The 20,885-nt window shown below is 56.6% G+C and overlaps 1 protein-coding gene across 1 annotated transcript; it reads left to right on the forward strand.

Moving 5' to 3' along the window:
* The first annotated feature begins 601 nt into the window (after nucleotides 1-601).
* On the forward strand, nucleotides 602-19,049 carry DRC1 (dynein regulatory complex subunit 1). Its single transcript, XM_030554358.1, has 17 exons — nucleotides 602-747; nucleotides 1,698-1,785; nucleotides 2,588-2,700; nucleotides 4,091-4,274; nucleotides 6,414-6,551; nucleotides 8,146-8,232; nucleotides 9,615-9,737; nucleotides 11,065-11,204; nucleotides 12,575-12,709; nucleotides 13,077-13,312; nucleotides 13,988-14,133; nucleotides 14,670-14,759; nucleotides 15,685-15,771; nucleotides 16,154-16,350; nucleotides 16,911-17,054; nucleotides 17,830-17,932; nucleotides 18,865-19,049. Exons 1-17 carry the CDS (start codon nucleotides 602-604, stop codon nucleotides 18,919-18,921), a joined length of 2,214 nt encoding a protein of 737 aa, XP_030410218.1. The 3' UTR covers nucleotides 18,922-19,049.
* The last annotated feature ends 1,836 nt before the right edge of the window (nucleotides 19,050-20,885 follow it).

Genomic DNA, 20,885 nt, shown 5'->3' on the forward strand with positions numbered 1-20,885 from the left:
GTCCCATAGGCCAGAGCAGGGGTAGAAGGGCAGGGCAGGGCAGGGAGCTGCAGCAGGGGCAGGCGAGGTGCAAGGAGCCTGGGGCTGTGCAGATAGGGCCGGGGGCGGGGGGCAGGGCAGGGGCAAGGACCCTGCACCCATAGAGCTGGGTGGGCACTGGGCGGGGGGGGTGCAGGCCCATGGCGCTGCAGCGAGGCCGGCGGGATTTGCAGGGCACACGGGGCAGAGGCCCGCCGAGCCGAGCCGGGACCCCGGCAGCTGCAGGGAGGCAGCGCGGGTTGGAAGGGGTCGGGGCCCGAGCTCGCGGGTTGGAAGGGGGCGGGGCCCGAGCGCGCAGTTTGGCAGGGGGCGTGGCCCGAGCTCGCGGGTTGGAAGGGGGCGTGGCCCGAGCGCGCAGTTTGGCAGGGGGCGTGGCCCGAGCGCGCGGGTTGGCGGGGGGCGGGGGCAGCGCGCGGGTTGGCGGGGGGCGGGGCCCGAGCTCGCGGGTTCACAGGGGGCGGGGCCCGCTGCACGTCCCGCCCGAGCTCGCGCTCCTCCCCCGACGCCGCGCGCCGCGTTGCTTAGCGACGCTGGGGCCGGGCCTGGCCGGGCTGGGGGCGGCATGAGCCGGGCGGCGCTGGCCGAGCGGGAGTCCGAGGGGCCGGGGGAGCCGCGGGGGCGGCGCCCGTCGCTGAACTCGGAGGAGCAGGAGGAGCGGATCGCGGCCCGGCGCCTCCGCATCGCGGCCCGGCTGGAGGCCAAGCGCCGGTGAGAGCAGGGGGCCGGGACCCCCGAACCGCCCCCCCGAACCGGGCCCGAACCGCCCCTGAGCCGGGTCCAGGCCAAACCCCGAACCGCCCCCCCGAACCGGGCCCGAACCCCGAACCGCCCCCCCCCCCCCGAACCGGGCCGGAACCGCCACCCCGAACCGCCCCCCCCGAACCGGGCCCGAACCCCGAACCGCCCCCCCCGAACCGGGCCCGAACCCCCCCCCCCCCAACCGGGCCCGAACCCCGAACCGCCCCTGAGCCGGGCCCAGGCCAAACCCCGAACCGCCCCCTCCAAACCGCCCCCCCCGAACCGGGCCCGAACCCCGAACCGGGCCGGAACCCTGAACTGGGCCAGATCGCCCCCACCACCGAACTGGGCACGGGCTGAATCCTGAACTGCCCCCCGAATCGGGCCCCCCCCGAACCAGGCGCTGGCCAAACCCCGAAACGCCCTCTCAGAGCCAGGCTCCCCTCAGAACCGGGGCCCCCCTGAACTGGGCCCCAGGCCGAACCCCGAACCGCCCCCCCCCCCGAACCAGGCCCGAACCCTGAACTGGGCCAAACCGGACCTCCCCAAACTGCACCCCCCCCCCGAACCGGGCCTGAGCCGAACCCCGAACTGCCCACCGCCCCCCTTCCCCGCCACCCCCCGAACCGGGCCCACTGGAACTGACTAGGCAGGAGCCTCCTCTCCGGACACTGAGGTGCTGTGCCAGGGCAGTAACCCTGTAGTCAGTGCCAAGCTCTCATGCCATGATAGGGGGACCTCATTATCTCCCGTCAGCATCTGAGAGCATCTGGGTCCCTCTTCCATCCCAGCCCTGAGCTGGTTCGCCCCTGTGGAATCTTACAGGATACAGAACCAGGTGGGGTGGCTCCATGGAGATCTTTAAGATACGGAAGATGACGTGTTACTAAAGTGTTTCTCTTGACCACGTCCCCACACAGGGAGGCCCTCGGGGAAGATCCAGATGCGAAGAAGGCTGAGGCAGAAGAGCTGAGCAGGAGCCACAAGCAGATTGAAGAAAGCAGACAGGTTAGAACTAAGCTATGACAATATAGAGCAATGCAGGCAAGTTGATTAGGGCCACTGAATCACTTGTTTGGCTCTGGACTCCTATTCAGGTAGCATTTGATGTCATAGCCCAGAGTAAACCAATGGACCTGTGTGTTTTGACATGGCAAGAACTAATGTTTGAAAAACATGTCCATATGCCAGGAAGATCTACAACCATAAGCTCATGGAAAAATGTTGCTTCTGAAGTACCCAGCTTCTTCTACCACTTCACCTTTAGGAGTTCCTGAAAACAGCCTCCTACTTTCAACTCTGCAGCTAAAGCCAGGCAAACACACAATATACTGAGCTTCCAAGTACAAAACACGTTGTGTGGTACTCTCTCATCGCACTCAGGGTGTAGCAAAGCTAGAACCCACTGTGAAGAATTGGTCCTCGTGGTAACAATGATTCTTCGAGATGATTGCCTGCGTAGAGCTGCCCTGCCGGTGATACACATGCCTCGGGCGCATTTGGTTCCTTCCTGTATGTTGAGACTCTGTTGTGAGTCTCTGACCCAGTGAGGAAGGAGGGTGGGGCATGTGGGTCCATGCTGGGAGTCATCTCGAAGACCAACAGTCACTAGGGGAAATGAATCTTTTTTATTTCTTCAGTGGACGCAGCAAGTGCACAGACTACTTGTATTTAGATACCTAAATATGGATGTAGGAGGCAGACTTTAGACACCCTGGCTTGAAAAATGCTAGCCAAGTAGTCCTCCACTGCAGCGAGTTTGGGCCCCTTTGCCTATGTGAGTTGCTCTGTCATTTTGCTGTGTTCACAGAGGCTAGCTAAGCTGCTCAATGATGGTACGCAGCTAGTGACAAATATCCAGGTGGCTGCAGACGCAAGGGAAACCCTGAGGAGGGCTGAGGAGGACGAACTCAAGCGACAGAGGTAAAAGATCCCACAGCTCTGCTGTGTCACTGGCAGGAAGATTTTTGCTCCTGTGCTAGGCCCTGCTCATCCCCTGAAAGCGCCAGCTTCGGAGCAGGGCCACCCACATGCCGATCAACTGGGGGCCTCTTTGGCAACTCAGTGGCAGGTGAGAACTGGGCTGAATTTACACAAACGAGCAAATGGCAGCCACCCTCATCTGTAATATGCAGAGGTAGCCTGGAGAAGCTGCAGGTTCCAGCATGCAGTGCGGCCTGCCTGATTGGATCTAGGTGGAGCATTGCTTGCTTCCCCAGCCCGCATTCAGGCACGGAAGGTGATGGTGATTCCTTGTGAGAACTGTGTGGCCTGCCGGTTCTCATTTAGCCACCACCCCGGTATAGAGGAACCAGCACTGGCCTCTCCTCTTTGGGATTGCAGTAGAGAAGCCTGGTTGTTCAGCCCCATCTCCTTGCTTTGGGACTTACCAGTTGTCATGAGCAAACAAGTCCAGTGTTGCTGGATGGACCTGTGCCTCTTAAGAGCACCCAGTCATTTTCATGGCACTCTCCAGGAACCTGCTGGTACCAGAGAGCCAGAGGACTGATACAAAATTGTGAGCCTTTCACTTGTGGGTCACTTTGGGAGGGGACTGTGTGCAGTGGTTTAGTCCTGGGCTAATTCACTATGTGACCTGTGTCCATGTCTCAGCTGGCAGCCTTGCTGGAAGTCTCATTAGGAAAGACAAAACCCCTCAGTCCCTGGCAATGGCCCACTGGCAGGGCGTGTGTGTGAGGGAAGCGTGTGCTGCTGCTGTATGTACTGTACCAGCTCCATGGGTGAATGGAGGTGTTGAGTCCCTAGTGCTGCAGATCCAGCACCTTCTGCTAATGCCAATCTTACTGGATTGGTGACTGCTGCTGGAGCTCGGCTTCCTTGGCCAAGCCCGCTGTCAGCAGTGGTAAAGGTGCAGGGTGTCTGCGACGCCGGCCTTGTGACAGACCCAGCTAGCCAGACGAGCGTTTCCACAGTCAGTTTGTTCTGACTAATTTCTGCTTCTGTAATGTGCTCCCTTTGGATCCAGTGCATTCCCAGGGCTCTTGTACAGAGACCAGTCCTGCAGCCTTGTTTGTAGTGTCCTCTACATATTGGCTGCAGAGTCGTCTTTGTTAGTGCATGGAGCTTTTTCAGATCAGGAGATGGAGCCTATTGTTAGGGCTACAGAAAAGCTTGTTGCCCCACTAAGATCTTGTCTACCCTTTGGTTTGAAACTGATTTAGTCCCTAGAGCTGGTTGTCCAGGAAGACACTAACGTGGCTGGAAATCTCAGTGTGGACGAGGCCAAGGGCAGCCGCCAGACCCTCCAGCAGCCCCAATTTCATTATCTCCTTGTGCTGGCTGCTCTCTGCAGGCTCGAGAAACTGGAGAATGAATCCAAGACTAATCAGGACAAGTTTGAAGAGATCACCTCGAAATGGGGCTCGGCCAAAGAGAAAACCATCCCACAGGACCTGTGGGATGTGCTCAACCAGCAGCAGCAGCACTGTGCTCTGCTCATCGAAGAGAAGAACAAGCTCATCAGCGAACTGCAGCAGGTAGATTGCCAGAGCCGTGTGTGTGTGTGTGGAGAAAGCTGTGGGGCAACGAGGGTCTTGCTGGAGCATGTAAATGTTAGAGAGACACTGTCCAAGAGTAAGTGACCCAGAACTGACTCTCTCTTCTTTTTGGCCAAGGTACTGTGCTACCCTAAAATGACAAATCCATATACATAGGCTCAGCATGCACTCATGTCCTGGCAGTACAGATCAAGACCCAAAAAACCTGTTCCATACTTTTCCCACCCAGATCCAACAACCTTCCAATTTCACACCAATGGTTCTTCCCAGCAATTTGTTTCCCTCTCCCTCAGCTCCTCCATTACCCCTGACTCCTCTAAGCCTTTGCAGTGTTTCTGAGGGGTGCGGGAAAGACGTGTCTGCATTGCAGTTTAAATTAATTACTCAGAGTTCTGTATTAATATGCCTAGTAGGGAATCTATTTGTCAAAAAACATTTCCTGATTCTTTTTTGTTGTCTGTGTTGTTACAGACATACTTGCTGACAGGTATTATGAAATAACTGGCCAAAAATAATTGAAACTGGTGTGATTATGCAGTATTGTGTTATTTGACAAATAAAATATGCAGAATTTTAAAATATTGTATGCACTGTGACGGGTTTGGTCACAGAGACCCCCTTCGGACTGTCACCTGATGTTCTGAATTTACCTCTGAGCCCATTTTCCCGGCCAGTTGGGACTCCAGAACCCTGACTTGTTGAGCCAGACACGCTAGCCTGCTGTAACACAGACCCAGGTCTGGTCCACGTCCCCAAAGCTTCAGACTTTAACCAAAAACTGCTCAGCAGGTCACCTATCTCCAGCACCCAGACGCCCAGTTCCCAGTGGGATCCAAACTCCAAATAAATCCATTTTACTCGGTATAAAGCTTATACAGGGTAAACTCATAAATTGTCTGCTCTCTATAACACTGATAGAGATGCACACCTGGAGGCGGGGGCAAACAGCTATTAATCACTTACTCTGGGTTTATCAATAAACAAAAGTGATTTTATTAAGTATAAAAAGTAGGATTTAAGTGGTTTCAAGACAGAACAAAGTAAGTTACCAAGCAAAATAAAACCAAACACTCAAGTCTAAGCCTAATACATTAAGAAACTGATTACAGGTAAATGTCACCCTCAGAGATGGTCCAATAAGCTTCTTTCACAGACTAGACTCCTTCCTAGTCTGAGCCCAATCCTTTGCCCTGGTAGAGTTCGTGTTAGTTCCAGCAGGCATCTTAGGTGAAAAGCAGGGGCTTTCTCATGACTGGGACCCCCTTTGTTCTGTTCCACCCCCTTTATATCTTTGGCACAAGGCAGGAATCTTTTGTCTCTCTGGGTCCCCACCCTTCCTTCTAAATAGAAAAGCACCAAGTTTAAGATGGATTCCAGTATCATGTGACATGGTCACATGTCACTGTAAGACTTCATTCTTCATTACCCGGGCTGGCACACACCAATACAGGAAGGCTTGCAGGTAAATAAACCATTTACAATCAATTGTCCTAGTCAGTGGGAGCCCTCAAGATTCTAAACCATCATTAATAGCCCAACTTTGCATAATTACAATGGGACCTCAGAGTCATACTTCTTATTTCTAGGTTCAGATACAAGGATGATACATGCATACAAATAGGAAGAATGTATTCAGTAGGTTATAACCTTTGTTATAATACCTTACAATAGACCTTTTGCAAAAAGCATATTCCAGTTACATCATATTCAAATTCATAAAGCATGTAGCGTGCAATGTCACATGCAGAATTTTTAATTTTTTTGTTGCACAATTTTTAATTTTTTGGCATAGAAATCCCTCAGGAGTAATCTCCCTGCCAATGTGTGATTGTTCCCATAGTTTACTCTTGGGGCTTTCTAGTCCTGCCCCCTTAGTCCAGACAAGGGTTACATAGCCCAAGCATTGAGGCTTCCTCCTCCTTGCTAGCAAGTGTAGTAGATCTTCCCATCATCTCTTCTCTCTCGTAACCACTGTTCTGTTCCTCAGTTCTCTTCCCTAGTCACTTTCCATAATGTCTGAAGGGGCAGATGCAGGATATTGATTGTTAGGTTCTCTGGCTTGTGCTGAAGCTCTGCAGAGCAGTGTTTATCAGTTCAGTGTCTGCTCTTCTCCTGCAGGAGCTGAAAAGCAAAGATGACCAGTATGTGAAGGATCTCAAGAAGCAGTCAGATGACATTAACCTGCTGGTGGACAGAATGGAGGAGCAGATCAGAAACCTAATGAAAACTTACCGTCGAGAACTCACGCAGATTGAGGTAGTAAATGGCTTCATAGCAGGATGGGAGCAAGCAGTGAATTATTCCCACAATAAATCCACCAGGGAGTTCTCCTTAATGGAACTATCTCCAGCAAAGGGGTCTCTTGCTCATTACACTGGCATTTCAGCAATGCTGGGTTCTGGGCTGCAGTCAGATGTTTCTGTGGACCAGAGCTCTCACTTTGTCAGGTAGAAGTAAAACTGGAGCTGAATGGAGCGCTGCAGTTCTGGTTATGTGATTCTGGGGTCTTTCCCTCTCTAAGTTACAGGTGATCCAGTGCAGCCCAGGTCAGTAGACAAAAAGTTGCGTCTGTGTGATGACTGTTCATTCCTAGATGTGTAAGGCCAGAAGGGACCAGTCTGATTATCTAGTCTGACCTCCTGTAGAATGCAGGCCAGAGAATTTCACCCAATGGCCCATACGTTTTGGTTGAGCTAGAGCGTATCTTTCAGTTTAATGTAGTGGCTTGTTGTGTGAACTAGATTTCATCCTCGCACCCACGCTAAACTGTTCAGACATCTTCCTACAAACTGAGAGAGCCAACAGCCCGCTTAACGCCAGACCCAGACTTTATACGGGGCAACTGCTGGGTGTGGGGTGCTGTCGGGGCAATAGGGAGGGCATGTTATCTCATGGTTAGAGCAGCACAATTAGAGTCCCAAGCACTGGTTCTCTTTCTAGCCCTGTGTCACGGAGTCACCGGGCGATGCTCTGGAACTGCTCCCCACCAAGCCAGTCAGGACTTTGGGGAGCCTCCTTTCCCTTGGAGCAGACTTGTTCAGGGCAAGAAGCTCACACAGCTTCACCTCCTGGGTCTCTCCTTGGAGCATTCAGCATCCTCTGCCCCTCCGTGCGCTTCCCCCAGCGAGTCCACCCCAGCGGGGTCCTGGGGAAGCCACCGGGTTCTGCACCCCCACTGTGCAGTCAGACGTGACTCTCAGCCAGCCAGTAAAACAGAGGTTTATTCAATGACAGGAACAGGGTCTAAAACAGAGCTTGTAGATACAGCGAACCGGACCCCTCGGCTGGGTCCATTCTGGGGGGCAGTGAGCCAGACCCCCAGGTCTGCCCTCCACCCTTGACCCCAGCCAGCTCTAGACTCGCAACCCCTCCAGCCCCTCCTCTCTCCTCAGCCCCTTTCCTGGGCCAGGAGGTCACCTGATCCCTTTGTCTCCAACACCTTCAGCTGGCACCTTTGCAGGGGAGGGGCCCAGGCCATCAGTTGCTAGGAGACAGAGTGTCAGGCATTTAGGTGCACTGGCCCTTTGCTCTGCCAGATACTTAAGAACTGCCATGGGGACACTGAGGCACCAACACAGTATTCAGAGAAAACATTAAGAACATTCCCAGTTCGTCACACCCTGCCACTGAACCCTGCTGTGACCTCGGGCACAGGAAGAGGTTGCTGTGCCTGTGTCTGGGTGGCACCCTGTGGCGATCTGGAGCTGGCTTCTGTCACGGAACCCTCTTGCCATTGCTCCCAGAGCTTGGCCCAGTAAACAAGGTTCATCCAGCATGGCAGCGCTGGCAGCAAGCTGGGAGCAGGCCTTGTGTGCACAGCGACCCGCTCACAGCACTGTCTCCTCCTCAGAAAGCTTTCGAGCTGGAACGGCGAGAGCTGCTGAGCAGCAACAAGAAGAAATGGGAGCAAGCCATGCAGGCCCACAACGCCCAGGAGGTAAGGGCCCTAAGGGGAACTGTGATCAGCGAAGGAAGGCTCCTGGGCCAGCAGCTGCTCCTGGGCAGAGCAGCAGCATGACTCAGTCCTTGGGCCCACTCTTGTGCCCGCTCTTGAGATTGAAGAGCCTGGGGTCAGAAGGGGCCAGGTATGGGCAGAGAGCAGGTGGGCGAAGGGATGGTCTAGGTTAACTCGGTCCTCCCTTAGCGCAGGGGGCTGGGTAATGAATGCTTCACTCTGCCCTCCTCTTGTAGGGTTCATGCTTGCTACAGGGCAGGCGGAACTCGTCAGCCCAGCAATGCAGGGTCAGGCTGCCCTGCACTCCCTGTCCTTATCGCTCTGTACCTTGAAGACACGGGAGGCTGGTGAGACCTCAGCTGGAGCACTGTGTCCACTGGGCTCCACACATTGGAAAAGATGTGGGCAAACTGGAGAGAGACAGAACTGATAAAAGGATTAGAAAACCTGACCTGTAGGGAAAGGTTAATAAAACTGGGCCTGTTTAGTCTTAAGAAAAGAAGACTGAGGGGGCTGATAATAGTCCTCAGATCTATTCAGGACGGAGATCGATTGTTCTCCATGTCCGCTGAAGGAAGGACAAGAAGTGACGGGCTTTATCTGCAGGAGATTCATGTTAGTTGTTAGGAAAAACTGTAACTCTCAGGGTAGCTAAGCTGTGGAACAAGCTTCCAAGGGAAGTTTTGGAATCCCCATTACTGGAGGTTTGTAAGAGCAGGTTGGACAAACCTCTGTCAGGGATGGTCCAGGTTCACTTGGTCCTGCCTCAGCGTAGGGGGCTGGACTAGATGTCCTCGCGAGGTCCTTTCCAGGCCCACGTTGCTATGACTCTGTGATTCTGTAACCTCAGAAAGGTAGGGCCTCCTGCAGTCACAGATCGTAACAAAACCCCAGATCACACCAGCTTAGTTCTGGCCCCGGTTTTGTACATGGACTCCTTGGTGGCTGTGATGTGCCTGGTGAAGAGTCACAGCAGAGGAGGAACACCCCACGTCACTTCAGGGGCCTGAAAGGAAAGGGATGGAACGGGCACCCAATTAGCCTGGCCAGCAGCACATACCGGGTGGGCAGGCATTCAGGGACTAGAGCAGATGGCTGGCTTTGTACCACCTATTCCAGTCACACCCACACTACACCCTGCATGCATTGTGTGTAAGGGAAAGACTAGTGTTGGCACTCCTGCCTAGTTCAGTGATAGCCCAGGATACGTTGTCCCCACTGGGTTCCTGCCTGGGAATGATCCGTATCCCTCCTTGCTTTGGACTTGCCAGGGCAGCTGGGATTGGGAAGGCTGAGCGGCTGATCAGAACCGTGGTGATTCTCTGTGGTGGTTTGACTCTCCTCTGGTCTCCTTCTGCCCTCAGCTGGAGAACCTGATCACACGCATGCAGAAAGTAGAGGAGTACGAGAAGCAGCTGAATCAGCTGCGGGTGCAGGATGCTGAGGAGTACAATACCATCAAAATCCAGCTGGAGAACGACGTACAGGTGTGGAGAGCAGGGCCCCGGGGGAGCTGAGCCCCAGGACCCCACTGAGTGCATAGGGCCCACAAGGAGAACACAGCTGCAGCTTTGTGGCTGTGGTGGGGAAGGGGCTCTTACTTTTCAGCAGGGCTAAGCTAAGTGGCTGCTTTTCCGCCAGCTGCACAGCTTGTACTGAGCCAGGAGAGCTGGGCAGCAGAATCAAACTCTCAGCCTTTCTGGGGCTTGGCTTCTGTGTACAAACAGTTAACAGTAGCAACTGTCCCCCTCAGCTGGGCTACCCCTAGGGTTCCTCCCTCATGACCTCCTGACGTCCCTTCCAACCCTGATATTCTGCGATTCTAGGATTGCTCAGGGTGCCCCCTAGATCCTCTCACAGTCACTTCCAGCTCTCTTCTCTCCAGAAGGAGTAGTGAGCCACATGTTAGTGAGGTAGCAGTGTTTACTTGCGATCAGCACCTGCTAATAGAGTGTGGGTTTCAAGTAAACACTGCCTGCCACTTTCAGGGATAGAAACCTTCATGCATGTTACCTTTTATCTGACAGCGCTCAGGAAGGCACTTCCCTCTGGATAGATTATTCCAGAATTATCTGTGATTGTGGCTTCCTGTGAAGCCATCAGTACTGGCCACTCAGCAGAGACTGAACTAGCTGGATCCCTGGTCTGCCCGGCATAGCAATTTCCATCTTCCTATGTAACCACCACTCATATTGCAGACTTGTGACTGAGCAGTAAAATAACCCTCTTCCTACTGTTACGTCTTCAAGTGCTTGAATGACAACATATCCAACAGGAGAGCGGCAGAGAGGTTCTCACACCCACCACCTGGGTTGTGCGGCTTTACCTTGGACAGTAGATGCTGTCTCTTGCCGTGTGCTGCCATGCCAGCTGAGGGACCCCCTAACACTTGCACTGACATGGCTTGGCTGGGGGCTGCTGGCAGGGAGTTCTGAGCCTGTGACTCTCCTTGCCAGCTGATGAAACAGGACCTACAGGACCTGGTGCACAACTGCCCATGCTGCTGCCTGAGGGGTTGGCATGGGGGTGAGGAAGCTGATGCACTCTCTGTCCATGGCACTGAGTCGGTGGATGACAGGCTAAATGAGGGGTTCGATAGCATGTCAGGACAGTGAATGTACAGGCCTCATCCTTTAAAGAAGGAGCTTCATTGTAAGACTTCTGCACTGTCACTAGATCCTGGGGAGTGTGGCCTAGGCACCCTCTTTCTAGAGCCCCCAGGCCAGCCATGGGATGGCAGGGAGGGGCTCTGTAGTTGCAAACCTTTCCCTGTACACAACAGACAATGGCTTTTTATTTTGTTTGGAATCTCAGATCCTGGAGCAGCAGCTGCAGCAAATGAAAGCCATTTACCAGCTGAACCAGGAGAAGCTGGAATACAACTTCCAGGTGCTAAAGAAACGGGATGAGGAAAACACCATCATAAAATCCCAGCAGAAAAGGAAACTCAACCGGTAAAAGATCAGCCCAGTTCGTGTGGGGCTGGGGCAGCGCCTGCAGTTCGTGTGGGGCTGGGGCAGCACTCTCTGGGTCACCATCCACGTTCTCACTGCAGCCCACAGCCCTCTCCCTCCCCCCACAAAGACTGAATATAATCAGGCTTTGCACAGGGGCTCTGTCAGCAGAGTCCTTCCCCCTCCAGGGGTGCTGCAGCCATTGGGCTGGGACGGGGCTGAGGAGTGGCCCATGTTCAGGTGCTAGGACATGCGTGCCCGGCCCTGGCTGTGTGTATGGATTTATTTACTCCTGGGGGAATTCTGCACAGATACAGAGTTTATGTCCCCCGCAGATTCTTTTGCTTCCCCACAGAAAAATGACTTTCTGATGGGGAAGCAAAGGGAAGCCACAAGAGCAGTCATGCGACCCTCCCCAGCAGTATGTTTTGTGTGCCCAGGGCAGCCGGCAGAGAGGTAAATCTCTGTGGAGCGGGCGCAGGACTGGGGAAGACCCGGCTGGTGGCTCCTACCCTGCACGGGACTCAGCTGCTAGTGCTGGCTGGGCTGGGGAAGACAGGATTTCCTCTTCCCCTGCACGGCATCCGGGGCTGGGTCAGACCCATACCCATATTTCTCCCCCGGCTGCAGGTAGCTCTGCAAACTCCCCCCACAACTTCCTGCACCCATCGCTCCTCAGCTGCAGGGGGAGGGATCCCTGTACAGGGAGCTGCTCCCACATCTGCCCAACTCTCGTGCATCCAGACCCCCTCATCCCCAGACCCTCCCACTGAGCCTCACCCCCCTGCACTTGGACCCCTCCATCTGATGAGCCCCACTCCCCCTGCACCTGGACCACCCCGATGAGCCACATACACCTGGATCCCAACTCCACCAAGCTCCAACCAGCTGCACCTGGATCCCCACCCCACTGAGTCCCACTCCCCCAGTATCTGGACCCCCTATTGAACTCCCTAGACCCTGCCTGCTGAGCCCCCCCCCCTTCACCTGCCCCCCCGCAGAGTCCCATTACCGTTGCACCCAGAACCCCTCAACAAGCCCTTGTGCATCCAGATCCCCGCCTCCCGGATTGCCCCAAACAGAGCCCTCTCAACCCACACCTGGATCCCTCCAGACTTGGGTCTTGCCTTGCTGAGCCTGCCTACCCATCCCTGGTGGACCTGGCACAGAGGGGAAGGGCTCTGGGGTGTTTCTGGGGCAGATCCAGTCCTTGTGCTGTGTCAGGGTTGGGTTTTGACAAATAAAATTTGCAGAATTTTAAAATATTGGGTGCAGAATTTTAATCTTTTTGGCACAGAATTTTTAATGTTTTGGCACAGAATGCCCTGGGGAGTAATTTGTTGTTGTTACCAGTCTGCCCTCCTCCTCAGGCTGCATGACGTGCTCAATGCTTTGAGAATGAAACTGGACAAACAGATAAAGCAATTCCAGGAGGAGAACCAGACCCTGACGGCCGACTACAAGCGCATCGTGGAGCAGTACAAGGATCTGCAGAGAACGATGAGGTGCAGTGTGTCCCAGAGGCGCGGCCTCTCTTTGAGCAGGGCACTTGAGGGCAGCTTTCCAGGACCCCCAGGGCTTCCTCAGAGAGCAGATAGCAGCCACCCTCCCCTGCTTGCTTGGCTCAGAGTGGAGCATTGCTGGGCAGCCTGCAGTCTCTGGGATCTGCTCCATTGTCGTAAAGCTCAAGGCAGCTGCAGGCCCTATTGTGACACTCAACGGGCAGCTGTGGGAGAGAGGTTACTCTCCGAAGCCTGTGACTGAGCACTGTCAGGGGGGTCTGAGCCACAGGGGGACCCCAGTGGTCCAGAGCATGGAATGCTGCATGGGGCAAGCCTAGGTCACAGGCAGGGGCCTTTCCCCTCTCTGCAGACACTTTGCTGTCGTCGATGCCCAGAAGTTCCTGGAGGTCTGGCTGATGAACGAGGAGGAAGCCAAAGGGCTGATGTGGAAAGCTCTCAAGGCCGATCGCATCATTCACACCCAGCAGCTGGGGCTCCCCTGGGTGGAGCCTGACTACTGGTTCCTGGACAACGTGGGCCCCATTGTGCACCGCATGGCAATCAGATCTGCTAGCAAGCTGGCCCGGGAGGTGATGGCATTAACAGGTGGGATACGTGGCATCTGTAATTCCCCAAGGATCTCAGAGCCCTTCCCATGCTCTGATTGCTGACATCTCTCTGCACCCCATCCCAGAGGAGGAGGCTGAGGCCCAGAGGGGTTCAGTGACTTTCCAGGAGGGCTCAGTGAGTCCTTACGAGGTGGGGATGAAACTACCTGGCCCCCAAATCTCAGTGCCCTGCTCTGCTTTGCCTCTCCGGGGTGTGGAAGGAAAGCGAAGGGACCTGTCGTCATTGTAAAACCCCTGGGACCGCCAGACCAGATCTCTTTTTAAGGAAATGCACCTCTGCTCGCTGGCCGATGCTGGGGTGGTCACAGCCAGCCCTGCACCTTTTCTGCAAATCCAATTTTAAAATGGAAATTCCTCTATCCCAACCCCCTTGCTCCTTGTTCTCTCCAGCTACTAGAGACCAGTACAGTGACAGCCACACCTGCTGCTGTGAACTGCTTGCTGAGGTTTGCATCAGCTGCTGAAGTGGTAACCACACGAGATGGCTGGCACTGCTTCCAAACAGGCCTCCCAGCACCTCCCCTTCCATGGCTCTCTGTCCAACAGCTCTGAATAGATTCCTATGCCGATTCCCTGGGGTGGTTACCTGTGCCAGGTGAGGAGCGCAGCAGGTGATGGGTCTTCTGAGTTTCCTTCTCCCCTTGTGCTTCAGAAAGCAGCCAGCAGGAAGAGGAGGAGGATGCTGTGGAGGAAGGTAGAAAAGAGGCAGCAGCAGAGGCTGGAGAGGAAGTTAAGCCTCCCCGGCACATCTCGGTGAAGTCTGTCAAACACATCCTGGAGCTCCTGTGCGATGAGTCGGTGAGTTGGGCCGCCCTGGCCAGCTCCAACCGCAGGAGACTCTGTGCTGGAGACAAGGTTGGCCCTTAGCTGGGCCACTCCTTCACAGACCAGCTTCTTGGATCTGAGGATTGTCTTCATTTCCTCCCCCCGCCCACCCGGCTTCCAAAGGGTTCAAACATCATCCGGTCCAGGGTCAGGTCCCCGTGCTTTCTACAGCAGCACCTGGCACAGTGAGCCCGCGATCTTCCACCTGACCATGCAGCATCTGTGCTGCAGAATGTTTGTGTGAGGGGAGATGCTGACGTGTTTGGTGCCACCTGCCTGCCACACCCTGGGGGAGGGGGTAGAACGGGGCTGGTGCAATATGGGATACATCAAAATAGCAATTGGCTAATCTGTATTTGCAACAGCATGTAGGGATCTAAACACGTCCTTCTGGGGAGCGTCCTATGGATCAGCTGTTGCGTCATGGCATGAGCCCCAGGAGAGCTGGTATCCTAGTGTGAATTGAAACACTCGTTCCTGTGAACTTCGTCTTGTGATTTCCTTCCAAGGGCTTCCTGATAGAGAGCAAGCTGCTGGGACTCCTGCAGCCCCTGGAGAGGCATGAGCGCTCCCTGATGAGGCTGGATGCAATCTTTGCGGTTAGTTGGGCATCTCGCGCAGAGCGCATGGGTTGGGGCACTGCAGGAACACACCCCAGAACCAGCCCCAGTGTGCTGAGGAAGGAGTATGGCGCCCACGGGCTGAGAGCTGCTGGTGGATGATGCAGCTCCACAGGGGCGGACCTGCTGAGATGCTGCCTTTAGAAGCATGTCACCTGCAAGGGGGGGGAAGGGACGGGGGGCATGGCCCGTGCACAGGTGACTTCCCATAGGACTCAGTGGGGCCATCTTGTGTGCTCTGGTCTGGGAGTTTAGCTGGGGGTGGGGTAATGGGGGAGGCTCTCTTCCCAAGAGGGATTGAAAGGCAGAAGGAATAGGAGAGATGGGACATGCCTGAAGGCAGTTCCTCTCTTTGCCACCCCTAATACCATCAGTTCCCACTCCCCTGGCACTCCCTCCTCGCTCCCACTGTTCCCCCATCCCCAATACACTTTCAGCTCACACCCTGTCCTGTGTCGTTCCCAATACAGCCCTCCATTCCCCCCTGCAGATATCCCTGCCACTCCCACTAAGACTCCGCTTCTCACATCCCCTTCCCACCGGGGCCTACCCTCTTGAGGTCCGTTGTGGCCACCACCCTTTTGCCCTAAGAGAGCTGGGCTCCTCTCCCCTTATTTGGGAAGAGGGATGGGTTTGGAGCTGTGTGACGTCCTCTCTTTCCCTGGGGCTGCTGCAGGGCTCCCAGTGTCTGACATCTCACTGAGAGAGACCAAGAGCTTGACATGAACCTGGTCCTTCACTTGCCCCTGCTGAGCACTGCTGCTGGTCCTGCATTGGTAAGGGAAGGGCTGTGAATTCAGCTTAGGCCCCTGGGCCACTCCTCTAAAGGAAGTGGGAAGGGACCAGAGCAACATCTCGGAGTCCCAGCTGCAACCTGACCTGCTGTTACTCTGCCATTCTCCAGGCCCTTGGAATTGACAATGAAGATGACGTATATACGCTGGTGGATTTCTTCTTGAAGTTCAACGCCCAGCAGGTCGTCTCCAGCCAGGTACGATGAACGTGAGTGTCGCGAGATGAGACCCAGCAGCCCCGGGAGGAGATGGGGCTTGTAAAGCTCCGCGCTGGGGGAGGGAGTTGGTGTCGCTCGTATCAAGAGAACGGTGGTGGTCCAGCAGCTGCAGCCATGACGCCATTGAAAAGGGCTAAGTCTAAGCTGTTTCCACCAGTGCTGAGTTTGGCTCCCATGCCCCTGTGTTTTGTATCCAGTAAATACAGATGTCACTAAACCAGGGCTCGGGATGGCTGGAAGCCTCCTGGGTTTGCAGTTCAGGGTAGAGGTGCTGTGGGCTGGGGGGAGCATTAACAGATTAGCTGTAGTTGGAGCCTTGTGTGGCTGGAATTCACTCCCGGCGCGTGTGGCTGCCATGCAGGGCAAGCAGTGGGCAGAGGATCAGTGCCCTGAAGAACTCGCTGTGGATGCGGCAGACAGCGACGAGGGATCTGCTGCCCTGAAGGAGGAAGGCACGGACCATCAGAGCTCAGCAGCATCACTGTCGTCTTTGCTCTTCCATCCTGATGACGTCCTCAAGGCCCTCAAAGCATTTGTCCTGGACTTCCAGAAGCCGAGGTGAGGTTGGGCCACGAGCAGAGCGTGTTAGCTGGGAATAGGGTGGGGGGCTGCTTGAGAATACGAGGAGTAGAAGAGAACGGGCTGCAGGAGTAGCCCCATGATCCGAGGGTGTGAACTGGAGGAGGGGCAAGGCATGGGAACCGTGGGAGTGAGGCTGGGGAGAGGGGCATCTGGGCTGGGGATTGGCTGCCAGGGCGCTGGGTGGGTGTGCTGGGCTACAGAGCTTGGGCTGATCTGCTCAGCAGCGGAAAGGTTCCCGCCGTCTCCCCCAGGCACAACTGGTTTCTGGCGGCAACATTGACAAGAGGTGGGGCAGGATGGGTTCCCCATAGCGCATGGGGTTCACTCTGTGTGGGACAGCTGTGTGGTGGGGAGCAGGTTGGATTGCGTCGGGCAGGCAGACCTGAGGAGAGGAGCCTGTCGCCGCCAGCAGCGAGCCGTGAGGCTAACGCTGGCGCTGCCCCAGGCAATGGCCCCTCCTTTCAGACCTGGCTGGGTGACTGAAAGGCTGGGCAGAGCGGTGCCCTGAGCCCAGAGCTCCTCTCTCTGCCCTTTAGGGACAAGCGGCCGCAGGTGAAGAACGTGATGGAGGAACGGGACGACTCCAAGGACTCTGAGTATTGGGAGGCCCTGGCTCACGTCATCCCAGAGCCAAAGCTGAAGGTTTGGGATGCGCTGGAGGCGGCGCTGGAGAAATACTAGTAAGTGCCCCAGTCAGGGGCCCCTAACCATCCCACCCTTGGGTGTGAGGGCACCAGGCCTGGCAGTGCTAATGGAGCTTGTCATTAGAGACAAGCTGCAGACACCAGCCCTCTGGGCCGCTTGCCTCCCCAGCTGCCAGTGCACATCTGGGGGGCTTGTCTTCACGTGCTCCTGAGGGCTCAGTGCCTGTACAAAGGGTTAACTGGCCGTTAATTAACTCCAGTGGGGTCCGGCTCCCGGCCCAAGACCCCTTGCTGGGCAGTGGCTGGAGGTAGGGTGACCCCTGCTGGTGGGATAGGAGAAGATCAGTTTCTTGTATGTGTGGTTCGTGTGGGCTCTTTCCCATCCGTGAGTGCTCTTTAAATGACCAGAGCGTGACTCTGCAGCGCTGCCTCCTTTTGAGGGAGGTTTTCCATCAGTGACATTCACAGCAGCAGTTGCTCGAGCACACGGAACCCTCCCCCCAGCTGAGCTTCCCAGCCCCTGTGCCCCCTGCAGTCAGTGGGGACCGTGCTATGTCCGTGGCGTTCTCTGGGGTGCACTCAGCTGCAGAGGGTGAGCTGGGAAGAGCCCAGGATCCATTTGTGGCCAGGGGCCATTTGTGGGCACCACAATCAGTTTAGCCAGCTGGGGGCACCGCTCACCCCCTGCTCTTGAGAAAAGTGGGGCTACAGCTGTACGTGTGAAACGCAAAGGGTGCATTAAAAGCCCCCAGGCCCACGAGGAAGAGGTGCTGCTGTCGGGAGGTTTCATCCATTTCCCTTCTTTGTGAAGCTCTGTGCTGAGCCAGCGCTCGAAGCTGCTCACGGATCTTGATGGGCTCCAGCAGCAGAACACGGAGCTGCACATGCTGCTGCATCAGTACCTCACCTCCAAGGTGAGTGGGAGAGCCGGTACTGCCCTGGGACAAGGGCCCAGGGCCTCTGGGAGCGTCACTCACTGACAGGAGTGCCAGAGGCCCTGCATGGCAGCTGCACCCAGGGCCCTGTGGCAGTGAGCAAGGGTGAGGGGAGGTGATGGAGGGTGTAGCCTCGTGTGCTGCAGGCAAGCAGAAGAGGTGGTTTCTGAGCTGTGGGAGGTGAAACAGGCCGGTCCTTGGGGCTGCAGCAAGGGCCTACCTGTGCATCCTCTGCCAGCCAAGGTGGGCAAGTGGAGGGGTGGAGAGATGCCGAGGGATGAGCATAGGGCCAGGAGGGGCTCTGAGGGCCAGCAGAGGGTTGCGTAGTGGGGTGGGCCCAGCAGAGACCTCTCCTGGGGGTGAAGTGGTAGTGTGTGTGCAGAGAGAGGATGCTGTTGGGACAGATGAGCAGAGCAGGAGAGAGAAACCAACCCCGCAGTGTTTGGAGTGAGGTGGGCAAAGGGTCCTAGGTCCCCCGTGTGCAGGGTTAGTGAAGGTGTCAGGTTGGGTGGGGGGGGGGACATGCAGTACGTCCCTTATTGTTCCATGACGTGAGTATTCGGGGCTGGAAATCTGGCGCCTTCCCAGCCGCAGCCCTCGCTGTACACGGAGAGGAAAGGTGGGGATGGGCAGGGGACACTCACTGTGGCTGAGCCCTGCTGAGCGGCAGTCACCTCCCAGGGGAATGGGGAGCCCCAGGACCAGAGTCCGCCTGGACCTGGCAGGGGAAGAGAGCAGCTCGTCTCCCCCTCACGGCTAGGAACCGGAGTGTAACACCAGCAGGCAGAGGGCAGTGGCACCACGTCCCCGCCCAGAGTGAGGGCCCCGGGGACTCTTCCAAGCCAGTGCCTGTGCTGTGCCCCCCGAGAGCACCGTCACCCTCACCGTGGCCTCGGCTTGTCCTGGCACAGGTGAACGAGGAGCTGCTGATTCCACCCACCCACGTGATAGAGCTGATGCCACCGTGACCGTCAGGGGGCCGGGAGCCCTGGCAGGCAGCATGAGATGGTTGCCGTACGTCCCTACCCACGAGCCCTTGGTGCTGGACCTGGGGCAGTCCCTGGATGGCAGCGGCTGGAATAAACCCCCCTTTAAAACAGCCGGGCTGTGGGGGGGTGATTGCTGAGGAGACACGCAGGCCCTCAGGCTGGCAGGGGGGTGCCCCTCACTGTCTCTGCTACCTGGATGGCCCATTTCCCTCCCCCCGTCTCCCAGCTGTTTTCCGGTGGAGCAGTCAGTGCCTGACAGGAGAACGCACCCAGGGATGATAAGGCCAATTACGTCTGGCTCCCCAAATCCCTGCCCAGCCCCCGCACCTTAGCCCACCAAGCACCCCACCCTGCTCTGCCTCTTGGTCAGCCCTGCCCCCAGGTACCCTCCCACCCAGCCCTGGGGTCAGCACTGGTCTCCCTCAGTGGGGCAGGGAGGTGGCCATGTTGTGGGGGGGGGTGAGTTTATTAGAGAACGTTAGGCTGAGTGGTGGGCCCTGCCCTGGAGTCCAAAGGACACATAGGAACAGTGTGCAGACAACACCCATCAGCTCTCCCCCCCCCCCCCCCGCTGTGTGAAGTAACAGCCGCAACCTGGAAACACACAGAGGGCCCGGCATGACCCAGGGATGTGTTGTGCAAAGCGAGGCCCGGCTCTGCAAGCAGGATACGATGCACGTGCATTGCACGGCTGGGGAGAGCACGTCCCTGCTTCACTAACTGACATGGCTCAGTTCCACGGGGCCCCCTTCCCCCACACGAGCCAACAGGCCAAGGCCTGATGCCTGCTGCAGGGTCCATGGATCAGGGCAGGGTCGTGTGCTGCTCACTGACCCCCTGCCCCCGCCATGTAAACATGGAGCTGCTGCAATGACGGGGACGGGGGGGCGTGAATCTCACCAGCACCATTGTGCAGGGCTCCTTCCCCGCTCCACTGGAGCAACCAATCTAGGTAGGCACAGGGAGGGTGATGTAGGCTACAGCCTCCCAGGCCTTGCCTGACTAGGTCATACTCCCCCCACCCTGCCCGGCTGCACCTCACTCATGCACAGTGGAGGTGTGGTGCTGGAATTTGGGGGCACCCTTCTGCCCCCCACCAGCCTATGCAGTGAGTGGCTAAGCCACGCTCCAAAGGGCAGCCAGCACCTTCGACAGGGGCCCTGGGATGCTCCCAGCGCCACACCAGGCCCACAACTGGGGTAGTTCCATTTTCTTTCCTCTTTTTTATTGTCAGATAAAACACAAACATAAAAACAAATGAAAGAGGCTCCCCACCCCTACCCCCACCCCAAGTGGCCCCTGGGCCGGTGGCTCTCGTCCCCGGCAGCGAGTGGCTCAGACCCAGGGCCAGAAATGAGCGAACACCAGACACGGCTCTCAGGCCCAGGGGGAGGGGAACAGCTATAACACGTCAGGCCAAGCGTTAGCAGGGCTTGGGGACAGCAGGGACCCTCCCGGGCTCCCCTGCGGCGACAGGCCCTGCTGCATTTACTGGGCATTGGGGATAGAAAAGGGACATGCTGGGTGGCCCTCCAGCCCGCACCGAAGGATTCCCACACAAGCCGTGCACTGGCCCCCATGGAGTGGCTGAGGTGTCGGGGGGGCTGGAAAACGGGCCCAGGCTGGGTCTTGGCCCACCCCACACAATGACGGCAGGCAGCCTGGAGAGCTGCCTCCTCACAGCCTGGGCATGTTTCCCCGGCTCTGCTGCTGCTTTCTCCACCGCCTCTGGGGTGACTGTCGTCACCCCTGCCTGGGGGCTTTGGTCATGGGCAGCCACCGAGCCAGCACGGGATTGTGGGCTGGGGGACTTGAGCAGAGGGGGCTGCTTGTCTGGAGAGTCCCACGGTTCCTCCCCTCAGGCTCTTCTGATGTGACCTCTCGGGGGTGCAACACCCCCGTTCTCCCTGGCACCTGCTCCCCAGGGCGGCGCTGGCCGTGGA

The sequence above is a fragment of the Gopherus evgoodei genome, chromosome 3, assembly GCF_007399415.2.
Source record: "Gopherus evgoodei ecotype Sinaloan lineage chromosome 3, rGopEvg1_v1.p, whole genome shotgun sequence".
Taxonomy (NCBI): Eukaryota; Metazoa; Chordata; order Testudines; family Testudinidae; genus Gopherus; species Gopherus evgoodei.

Coding starts and splice junctions, on each gene's coding strand:
- DRC1 (XM_030554358.1), top strand. CDS start 602: ATGAGCCGGGCGGCGCTGGCCGAGCGGGAGTCCGAGGGGCCGGGGGAG. Junction 16,351..16,910: donor CTGGACTTCCAGAAGCCGAG/GTGAGGTTGGGC, acceptor TCTGCCCTTTAG/GGACAAGCGGCCGCAGGTGA. Junction 17,055..17,829: donor GCGGCGCTGGAGAAATACTA/GTAAGTGCCCCA, acceptor TTCTTTGTGAAG/CTCTGTGCTGAGCCAGCGCT.